Source organism: Myodes glareolus, chromosome 6 (assembly GCF_982192425.1).
Source record: "Myodes glareolus chromosome 6, mMyoGla1.1, whole genome shotgun sequence".
In the NCBI taxonomy this organism is placed as follows: domain Eukaryota; kingdom Metazoa; phylum Chordata; class Mammalia; order Rodentia; family Cricetidae; genus Myodes; species Myodes glareolus.
In genome coordinates this window covers 41688509-41701021 of record NC_142031.1, presented here as the reverse complement: position 1 = coordinate 41701021, position 12513 = coordinate 41688509, and the positions used below count along the sequence as shown (strand labels likewise).

The window sequence follows — 12513 nt, the reverse complement described above, 5'->3', positions numbered from 1 at the left end:
GTTTTGCAATTTTTAGATGCTCCGATTAGAATTTGATCTTTTCTTCAGTGAGCTTATCTTTAGGTATGAAACAGGGTATCTAAGTTAAGGTTGCTGCGGGTCTCTTGAAAACTACACTTAAACATAAACTCTAGAACTTTTCTGTACAAGCTTCATTCTATGACAATTTTAAAACTGATTAAGCTATTTGTTTGCTTGAGGAATTTATGTCTATTACTTATAATTCATAACAACATTTATGATCATAAAGAAAAAGATGATTCACCATTAAAAATCCCATAATACAGAGAATATAATATAGCATAATGTTTATGGTTTATAATTCAGAATCCAATTATGGAGTCTAACCAAACTTTGACACAGAATTCTCTTACCACTTTCTAGGATTACTGGTAGGTGTCCATAAGCTTTGCTTATTAAAATAATGTTTCAATGAGAGACTTGAGAAAAATGAAGCGTAAAAATATAAGTAATTGTATAGACACCTTCACATTTTATTTAATAAAATGTAATGCAAAGACAGGCTAGCTGGGATAGCCTAGTATTCTCAGACGTGGGAGACTTGAAGCGAGGGGTTTTCAAGGGTCAATCTGGAAAACATGGTGAGTAGCTAAAACTGCACGTGAATGAAGAAAATTGGTGATAATTCAGAAAAAAATATTTAAAACCATTTGTTTATTTTAATTTTCTTCAAAGATTCTTTCACATCCTTGTTCCTCAGACTGTAAATCAGTGGATTCAGCATGGGAATTACAAGGGTGTAAAATAAAGAAGTCATTTTGTCTTGATCGAGGGAGTAAGAAGAGCTTGGACGAAAATATGTGAAGAGTAGGGTTCCCTGGAAAATACCAACTGCAGTCAAGTGTGAAGTGCAGGTGGAGAAGGCTTTGAATCTCCCCTCAGTAGAGTGGATTTTTAAGACCGATGAGATAATATAACAATAAGAAACAAGGACCCCTGAGATGGTGCTCATTTCAAGGAAACCATAAATGGTGAATAATGCCAGCTCATTTATTTGAGTGTCTGAGCAGGAGAGGAGGTAAAGGGGAGGTAAGTCACAGAAGAAATGGTTGATCTCATTGGACCCACAGAAACAGAGCCGGAACGCCAAAGTCGTATGTATCAACGCATCTGATGTCCCCACCAGGTAAACTGCAGCCATGAGCATGGAGCACAATCTTCGGGACATGTTCACTGTGTAGAGCAAAGGGTTGCTAATGGCCTGATACCTATCAAAGGCCATCACTGCCAGGAGTACGCATTCAGAATCTGCAAAGGTACAGGAAATGAAGAACTGAGTAGCACAGCCCCAGAAGGGAATTGACTTATTTTTGCCAAAGATATCTACTAGCATCTTGGGGCCAATTGCAGTGGAATAGCAGAGATCACAGAAAGAAAGGTGGCTCAGGAAAAAGTACATCGGTGTGTGGAGCTGTGGATCCACTCTGATCAAAATGATCATACCAAGATTCCCCAAAAGGTTGATGAGATAGATGAGTAGAAATATGGCAAACAGTGTCCCTTTCATCTCAGTATTATTAGTAACTCCCACGAAAATGAATTCATTCAGTGAGCAGTTTCCTATGTCCATTTTTCTTCCTGTCTATACCTTTGAGGAAAGAAATAGAAAGAAAATACAAATGAATTTTAAATTCTGGGTATCAACAATTAACACAATTCAATTATTTCTCATCCATTTTATAGTATAGAAATGTTAGAGTACTGATTCTTTCTTGCAATCTTTTCTTAACCTATTTTTTAATGAAAAATATTGTCATTATCTGAAATAGACAGGTGAGATACTGAGATGAATCTATACACCACTGAAAGTTGATCACTCTCTGCCAATTCTGTAATATACATAAAATAAACATTACTTGCACTACTTTGTGTAAGAGATTGATTTAGTTATATTGATTCTCATTTGATATTTTATGAACACAGATGTTAGAGACACAGATTATACATGAAGGGAATATTATTTCTGTTCTTTACTGTATTAAAACACAATTATTTTAATTATTTGTTTTCTGAACAATCAAATGAGCTTAAAACAGTCTATCGATTTATAGTCATTAATAATAACTTTAATAATGAATAAATAGGCTTAGTTATAGAAATGCAAAACCAAAAAATTTGTAACAAATAAGACAGCTATTTTTTGTTTTATATTTTAATGTTTTTAAATGAACAAAGTTACACCAGCTTCCCCTCCCTTTTCTTGGGCTATCCCCACCCTAGTTACCCTCCCTCTCTACCCCATGCTCCAACTCTCTAATTGAGAGCAGTATTTTACTATATTGTGTGTGTGTGCATGCACAAATATACCTAAATATAGAATATATTGACTTTTTGTTGTTTGTATTTATATAGTTTAAAACTAGCCGTGCATGCACAAATATACCTAAATATAGAATATATTGACTTTTTTGTTGTTTGTATTTATATAGTTTAAACACTAGCCATTTTTCTTGGTCTATGTTATATTATGTTAGAATTTACTGAGACAGAAGCTAACTTTTATTTGCTCATTGCTATTAGAATATGTTATATTTGCAATAGTACTCCTTACCCATCATTATCAGTGTTATGGGACCAAAGTATAATTCTTTCGACAAGTTGGATGGCTAAAACCAAGCAGCATCAAAAAAAAAATTATCGCATACAGCTGGGTTTAACTATTTACATTTTCTTAACACTAAAAAATGCAATCAGGATGGAGCACAATAAATTTTCTTAAACACATCTGCTTTCTTACATGCAAATGAGCATTTCTAATATATATTTTTCTTATATGTATTTGCATATTTCTATGTGTTTAGTGAGCAATAGAATTTCAAAAACGATTATTTTTGCATTATTTAGATTGTGTAAATAATATGAAAAGTATTTCATGATGTATAAACATTGCAAGCATTATTAGGACACAATAAGACAATAGCTTTTATTTGATATTTAAATCACTTAAATCCACATAATTGACCAAAAAAAAAATAACGGAACTGTCTTACATTGTAAGGTTAGAATAAAACAGTAAAAATTCTATGCTGCTGATACTAAAAAGTTGTAGGACAATATTGATTCTGTTTAAAAAATAATATTCGTTCATTGGCCTTAATAATCTTTTAAATTGAGTAGGCAATAAAATCATCACTAAAAAATGTTTCTAACTAAGCAAAATTGAAACTGCTTCATTTTTACCCTGTTTCTGAGCATACGGACATGTAGAAACCCACCTGAGAAGAGCAGCTCCTAGTTGCCTGAAAACTGTTACAGTGCGATTTTATTATGCCAGCTGTCATGTGGGACTGAAGGTTGTAAAATCATTTCCCCATGGCTTTGATGTAACCAACTAATATCTTCTCCTATACTTTCCTCTGAAAATACATCACCATACTTAGCAAACATGTAGCTGGAAGTGTTCACAACTTTATTTAATTCAGTAAAGATACTACTAGATACGCATATGTATATACATATTGGTACACATACAGGTACATATACATACATATGTACACACATATAGATACATATACAGGCATATGTACATATGTATGTGTGCATGTATGAACATATATGCGTATATACAAGCACATATACATATACATATAAATGTACACTCTTATTTGCGTTTAGGTAGATAGAGAGATAGATAGGTAGATAGACAGATGACAGATAGATAGATAGATAGATAGATAATGATAGATATATGATAGATAGATAGATAGATAATGATAGATGATAGACAGATACATAGATACATAGATAGATAGATCATAGATAGATAGATGATAGATCTTAGTGAGTATACATGATAAATTTGTTTATTCTCTATAATCTGAAGATCCATTCCTAGCTTTACTTTCGAAAGTACTTCTCTTTGGTCAGTAATAAAGTTAACGATCTTTATGGATAAATTATTTTTGAATAGGCATTTTTAATTGTAGTAAATTTCACTGTCACCCAAATTTCATAACCACAAAATATTTTCAAGGAATTATTTTACTTTAAAAAATATTTATTGATCATAGATTCTTCTCTCATGCAATACATCCTGAACATTGTTTCCCAGCCCTCCATTTCTCCTAGTTCCCCCAACTTCCCTCCTCCCAGATATACACCCTCTCCAATTATTTATTTATTTTTTTTAAAAACAGATCTTTCCAAGACAATATCCAAGCAGAACAAGATAATACGTAATAAGACAAGACAAAAGCCCTCATATTGATGCTGGACAAGGGCAAAAAACTAGGAGGAAAAGAATCTCAAGAGCAGGAAAAAGAGCCAGAGTTACATTATTTTGGAGGGAGATAGAAATAGTAGCGATAGAGTCCAAGAGAAGGTATTGAATTCACTATGGTTCCACCTGAACTTGCAAGGGTATCATGCACTTTTAAGCACTGAGCCATCTCTCCAGTCAAGTAGGATATATTTTAGGGTGGTATAATTCTCTTCTATTAATTATATCTGAAGTTTCACTATTTAACTTCATGTGTAACACACTAGTTACAGTTTCTCACAGTCATTTTGTAGAATTGATATAAAAATGACAACTCTACCAAAAATAGTTTACAGATCCAACACATTTTCAATCAGAATTCTCATTTCAATCTTCACAGAAAGAAAAAAAAATCTTGAAATAGAAAGAGAATCACAAAATACTCAAGATAATTCAGAAATCTTCTGTTTTGTTTTGTTTTTGTCTTTTTCTTTTTTTTAACTGTTTTTTCAATAGATTTTATTTAAAAAATGGCTGTTGAAATGACTTGCAGATTAATATATCATTAGTTTTTTTAATGTCTCCCTATGTTTGGTAAATATTTGAACCTCATAGTTACTTTGCTATACTTAAGCTACGCAGTAGCAGTCACGAGGATATGCCTGCCGTGGGGACATCAGAAGCTGGCACAGCTTTCTTAACACACTTTTTACTTGTTTTTCAATATTCGTTTCTGCTTTGGTTTGCTATATATATTTTTTAATTTTCTGAAGTGTAATAGTTGTATCATATTACTTACTAATACTGTTTACATATTCAGGAACACAAATTGAATATAGCGTATGACATGACAACTTTCATTCCTTCGTCCAGGTTGAGATTGGTTGTAACACTTCCGAACTTCTTGAAATATAAAATAGCTCTGAATAATAGTGATAGTACTAATTTACAGAGTTGTAATCCTAAAGACAGTTTAGGTGCTATGAATTTAGTTTACTCTATAGTCTATATTCTATTACACAAAGCTCCTTTTTTTCTTTTTTTCTTTTTTAAAAAATTTTTCCATTCAAAAATTTACATTTCCTCCCCTCCTCCCATTTCCCTCCTGCTCTTCCACTCCCCCTCCCTCCTCCCCCTCCCATCTTAAGAGAGGGCAGGGAATCCTGCCCTGTGGGAAGTCCAAGGCCCTTCCCCCTATATCCAGGACTAGGAAGCTTTGCATCCAAATAGACAAGGATCCCAAAAAGCCAGTACTTGCAGTAGAAACAAGTCCCAGTGTCTGGACCACGAGGGGTTGGTCCACCCACTGAGACAGTGTGCCTGTTCTAATGGGAGCTCACCAAATCCAGCTGGACCTGGACTGAAGGAGCATGAGATCAAACCGAACTCTGAATGTGGCTAACAGTGGGGACTGACTGAAAAGCCATAGATAGTTCAGAGAATCTTGACTGAAAAGAAAAATGCTGAGATTATTGCCAGTCCATATTTCACAGAGTTAGAATAATAAACAGAACAGCATAATACTGTAACAAAATTAAACCAACTAAACCTGTTGGAATCAAACAGCACTTGAACATGAGTCCTCCTAAGTACTACCATTTGATATTTGACAAAGCAGTCAAAACATAAATTAGAGAAACGATAGTATGTTCAGCAAATGGAACAGAAAACAGGGTGCCCACGTGAAGAAGAAAAGAATCAGGCCTGTCTGTATGGTTGTACAAAAATTAATTCAAAATGTTCAAAGACCTCAATGCAAAACCAGAAATGCTGCATTTGTTATAAGAAATAGACAGCGCCCTGCAAGTTATACATATAGGAAGGACATTTTATAATGTAGCCTCTGTTTTTGAACTGAGCCCAAATTTATAAACCTGAAATAAAAAAAATAATTATAAAATCCAAAAAATTCTGCTAAGAAAGCAGCCACCCACGTGAAGAAGAAGCTCACAGAATGGGAGAAATATTAAACCAGTAATATACATGGCCAAGATTACTACCTGGAATAAAAAGGAACCCCAAAACCAAAGTCATGAAGACAAGTGAGTCAATTACAAATGGGGTGCTGAACTGAGCATTTTCATTCAGAGATATAAATGTGACTAAGAAATAATTCAAAAAAGACTCATCAGCTTTATCAATTAGGAAAATGAAAATTAGAGTATACACATTGCTCAATTGCAGACAGATAAAATAGCTTATAGGGATTTTCTTTTTTTCTTATTTGAATCAGAAAAGAACGCAATATGTTTGCTTAAAGAAAATACCATTTCTGACTGAAAGGTGAGTAAATCATTGTTTTAAAATTTGCTACATTAGATATTTTACTAAACTCAAATAAACTATATATAGATAAGATCTGATTTAACCACAATAAAACTATTTAAAGAGCATCTTGTTAATATAAAATTATAATTTATCATTTTTCCTGAAATTAACAGGAAAAATTGACATCAATTTTAATTCAATTCCATCTAAACTAACAATGATAATATGTATAATTAAATACATTTTCTCCCATGACAAGCCATTCAAATTTACATTACTTTTTGTTTAATGCTTTTTTGACTTCATGTATTTTTATTTAATGTGTATCAGTCTTTTGTGTGTCTTTGAGTATGTGTACCACATCTATTCTAAGCACACTTAGAGGCCAGAAGAAGGCATCTGAATGCCAGGAGTACAGTTACAGATAGCCGTAGGCTCACCTGTTTGTGTTAAAATTCTAACCAGTCTTCTGCTAGAGTTACAAGTGTTCTTTGTCACTCTCAACTTTACATTGCTTTTAACATACCATGTATTTGAAATTATGCATACAACATTCTTTTTCTCTTGGGCTTTTCAGAAACATAGACACTTCACCATTTGTAATGCTGAAAAGATCATTTATGAAGTTTTTCAGAAACTGAAAATGGAGAATACAGTGGGGACACAATTTGACATGTTCTAAAATTTATTCTAGGAACAGGTACTGTAGATAGCATACATTGTGTGGATCCATCAAGTGCCAATTAAATAGTGTATGAACTGCATACCAATTAAATATTCAAATGGTAATTACAGAGACCAAATCAATGAAGCATTTCAAAACTGAAAGATAAACTGAACACAATTGTGTTAAAAATTACTTCATAAAGGTAGAAATTTCATTTTCATTAGATTCTGGTTCAGTTAAATAAAATGTAGATTATATTTTTCTGTTTTCATATATATATATAAAATTTCTATATATTTTAAAATATAAAATTAAATGGAAATATTCATTTGACAAATCAAGTTGATGACAACAGTAAGGAATTGTCGTGTAGTTATTAATGGGAAACTTACTGTACCCACAAGGGGATATAAATCCATAAATAAAATTAATCATGTTTTCATAGCAACGAAGTCTAAGGGGAAAATAAATCCCAGGTGACATATGATACAATAAAATGTCATCCATGCTCTCCCTACAAAAATCACCCCACCTCGGATAAGCTCCTGAGTGATGATACATGTAAAAATCCAATGTATTTCCTAGTCATTTCATTGTTTATTATGTATAGATGATGCTAACACACTTTCAAATTTTTCAGCACCCATGGAGAAAAATTTTATGACTTGTATATGCTCTAAAACTAAACATTAAAATGTTATATATTTTCCTAATACACTGAGAGTTGTGTATTTTGTGAATTTTGATGGTGACTATGAAATACAAAAGGTAATATCAGATTATATTTATTTTAATTATTAATCCCTTCTTCAGACTACATATGTCTACTTATAGTGTTGTGTTATGGTTACTAATTTGATGTTATTTAAATAGATGACTAAATATTCTGAGAAACTTTTAGAGTAATTTTCAGATAGAATTTATGATGAAATTAGTGAATAGTAGGCTGCCACATCAGATGGATTGCTACCCCTTATTTTTCTAAGATTTAAGTTCAGCATAACGTTTTTGAAATTATAATTCTCGATTTTTAATCACATATCTCTGTTCCCATAACTTTTAGATAAACACTTTCAGATCACTGTTTTATTGAAGGAAGTCAGGTGTTTGGAATATTTTCATCAACAACTATGGTCAAGATGTTAGCCTAAGTAGAGCATATATCCTCTAATTCTGTGTATTCTTCTACTGCAGGATATCAGCATTAAACATTGCAGCCTGAAAATTTCTCAATTAATTTTCTATAATTGTTTAAAAAAGGTTGATCTAATGGGAGCTCACCGAGGTCAGCTGGACTGGGATTGAACGAGCATGTGATCAAACCAGACTCTCTGAATGTGACTGACAATGAGGACTGACTGAGAAGCCAAGGACAGTGGCACTGGGATTTGATTCTACTACATGGACTGGCTTTGTGGGAGCCTTGTCTGTTTGGATGTTCACCTTCCTAGACCTGGATGGAGGAGGGAGGACCTTGAACTTCCCACAGGGCAGGGAACCCTGACTGCTCTTAGGACTGGAGAGGGAGGGGGAGGGGGGATGGAGGAAGTGGGAGGGAAATGGGAGGAGGGGAGGAGGAGGAAGTTTTTCAATAAAAAAATAAATAAATTGTAACATGAAGTAGGGCCTGTTTGTTTGTGTTTTTGTCCTGTCCGACCCCCCAGCTGTTTAGTCCCAAATTAAAATCAATCACACAGGCGATCTCTATAAGTTATAATGCGGATTGGCCAGTTAGTCAGGCTACTTATTAGCTAACTCTTACATCTTGATTAACCCATTTTTTCTGATCTATTTTAGCCATGTGGCTCAGTACCTTTTTCAGTGGGGCAGCTCACATCCTGCTGCTTCCATAGTCTGGGAAGGAGTGGAAGGAATCAACTTCCTCCTCCCCAGAATTCTCCTGCTTTCCTTGCATCATTTCCACTTCCTGTCTGGTTTTCCCACCAACACCTCCTGCCTGGCCAATCAGCGTTTATTTAAAACATGATTGACAGAATACAGACAATTCTCCCATACCACTTCCCCCTCTTTTTTTTTCTTTTTTTTTTTTAAGGAAAATATCCATAGTTCATTTTTGGGGAATGTGGGCATAGTATTCCAGGCTACTTCCAGCTGGTTGGGGGTGCTGATAATCTTATAGGGACCTAAAGAAAAATTTAGAGTTATGATCAAGTCCTTACTGAAGTATTCTATGAGTCTTGATCATCTCATGCAGCAGTCTTGAACCTGTTCTGGATGAAGAACTCATACATCTGGGCCATCTGTTCCTACTGGAGATTTCTCAGGTGGTCTCCCTTGGTCAAAGATGATTTTTCATAACTCTGAATAAATCCAGAGCCTCTCATTTTCTGTGGAAACAAAAGCAAAATCTCTTCTCCAAAGTAACATACCTTTTGACATCAATTTTGAAGTCAAGGTATTTTCAAAATATCTATCTTGGATTAATTCTGCAGCATTTATAAGCAAATATCTTTTAGCAGCTGTTTCTCCTTCCTCAGCATTCAAACAATTCAAAGAGAGTATAATAGCAAACAGTATCAAGATTCTCTGTGTATTTTCCATCTTTACGTGGCTTTATTTTAATGAGAACTGTACATTTAAATTCACCTAAGGATTCATAGTAAGGCTTTGTTTCTAAGTGAATAAGTATAATAATTAAGTAAGTCAAACAATGTTTTCAGTTCTCAAAAAGAAGTAAAAACAATGAAAACATCAGAAATTGACAGTCTTTTTATTCAATTTTAACTATTTATTTGGATGCTGAATCTTGTTTGTAGTCTGGATAGACTGGAGTTCCCTATGGAGATTTGTCAGGGTTCAGAAGTGTGATGGTCGGCTTGCTTCTGCTTCCCAGTCATGAGAGTAACGGCAAGCAGCAATGAACCTCACAGCAAACACATTTTATGTATTATATTAAGAAATGATAACAAATTTCCAGATTTACAATGCACTCATGGAGTGACAGTAAATACACAAGAGGTCCTGCATCATTGGCTAGGACTGAATTCTGCAGCACATCTCCCAGGTCTGAACCCTAATTCTCCACACTCTCTTTATGCTCCAAAAATTATAAGAAAAAAAGGAAGAAAAGAAAGGCTCATTTTTCTCCCTAGGGTGTGTGAACTGGGCATTGTGCATAATTTCCAGGAATCACTTATCTAAAACACATACATAATGACATCTATGAAGATGAAAAAAGATAGTGGTAATTCATTCTTTACTACACATAGAAAACTAAGATTACCAATACATTAATCAGCAATTGTGTTCAGCAGTCCCAACCCAAACTTCCACTTACTTCCTGCTTTTGTTCCCCAACAACAACCTCTTAAGTTAGATCTTAAAGTAATATAGCTGATTTTGTAAACTCCCCAGATACCTCCTTCAAAATGCATATAGAAGTGTAAAAACATTATGGAGAAGAATACTAAAAAAAAATCATAAGATTCTATACTATTAACACAGACATAATATTTTAGATAAGATAAATGAAAATAAGAACTTTAGAATAATGAATCTATATCATATCCCTTGGAGGATTTTTATATATTCTCACAGTTTTGTGTAATATTTTTACTTTAATTGTAGGCATTAAAATATTTGTGAAATACCAAATAATAACTATTATAGTTTACATTCAAAACACTGCACAATGATGTTGAGAATTTTAATTTTTCTAAAAAATACTTTTTATTTACGTATATAGTTGCATGCCTATGACACCATGGATTGCAGAACAGGACACTTGAGTTTCTGGAGGTAGAGTCACAAGTGGTTGTGAGCAGGCATTATCTCGAGAGCAGAAAGATCTGGTAACTGCTTACACGGCACCTTTTCAACTTCTGATAATAAACCAAACCAATGTAATAACAATGATAAATTATTAATAGAAATGCAAACATAAAAAGAGACATGCAGTTGTAACTTTGGATATCAATATGGTGATTTCTCAGAAAATTATGAAACAACCTTTCTCAAGATCCAGCAATAGCACTTTTGGGTATATACTCAAAGGATGCTCAATCATACCACAAGGACATTTGCTTAACTATGTTTACAGAAGCATTGTTTACTGTAGCCAGAACCTGGAAACAACCTAAATGTCCCTCGACCAAAGAGTGGATGAGAAAAACGTGGTACATTTACACAACGGAGTGCTACATAGCAGAAAAAAATAATATCTTGAAATTTGCAGGAAAATGGATGGATACAACAAACAACATATTGAGTGAGGTAACCTATGCAAAGAAAGACAAATATCATATCTACTCAATCATAAATGGGTTTTAGACATAAAGTAAAGAAAACCAGCCTATAAATCACAATCCCAGAGAACCTAGACAACAATGAGGACCTAAAGAGAGACTTACACTTAGGTCATTATATCAGGAGACACAGGCGTTGCCACAGACTTGTGGGAAATGCAGATCCTGACTCCAATTCATCCAGGGTACTTGTGTAGAATATTAGGCTAAAAAAGATTCATATATTAATTTGGCAATAATTTATAGATTAACTTAAAAGTATATTGTAAACTTAAAATGGATAGGTCTGAAATTCTTAGAGCAATTTATTTTAAATGTTCTCAGAGATTATAAACCACTTTTTTGTCTAAAAAATATGTGCACAATAAAATATTGGATCAACTTAAAAAAAGAGAATTATATACGTAGGAAGGACGCATTGTAGAAAAATATGTGGTTAAATGGTGAGAGAGCTGTGTAGATGAGATGCACAGCAATGCAGAAGAAGTATACGGCTGTGTGGAGAATGGAACTGTGTGGAGAGAGATGTGGCCATGTAAAAAAAAAGTGAAGGTATATAGCAGTATGAAGAATATAGGGAGCGGGTGTGAAGAATGGAACTGAAAATAGATGTAACTGTGTATGGCTGTGTAGAAGAGAAATATCCGCATGTTAGGAGAGACAGGTACTATATGTAAAGAGATGTAACTGTGCAAAGAGATTGTTCAGAAAGAGATTATTTAAAATGAATTAAAAAAGAAATTTACCATCAGAAATCATATATTTCCTTTTTCACTCTCAGACAAAAAAGTCTAGCCCTTGTCACATTCATGGATTTTTTTATACATACCCTGAAGGTGGCTATTGAGCAGGATTTTTGAAAAAGCCTGCAAATATGTATTAGCCATTAAATAAATGATAATCGAGCTAAAATAGAAACTCAGAGAGGCTAGGCATAGAAGAAGAAATAGAAGAAGAAGTGGGGAAGGTGCATCTCCCTGGGAGGGGGAAACGGAATAGGTGTTCTGAGTGGATTAGAGCTGTGGGGAGAAGGCGGGGCCTACAGCATGAGAATCAGGATAGAAGTGGACAGGAAGATGGGATTAGGGGACGGG

General features: G+C 33.9%; 1 protein-coding gene across 1 annotated transcript; it reads right to left on the bottom strand.

Moving 5' to 3' along the window:
• Positions 1-661: 661 nt before the first annotated feature.
• LOC148121734 (olfactory receptor 5W2-like) lies at positions 662-1591 on the bottom strand. Its single transcript, XM_087906716.1, has one exon. The coding sequence runs from the start codon at positions 1589-1591 to the stop codon at positions 662-664; it is 930 nt and encodes a 309-aa protein (XP_087762842.1).
• Positions 1592-12513: the final 10922 nt, after the last annotated feature.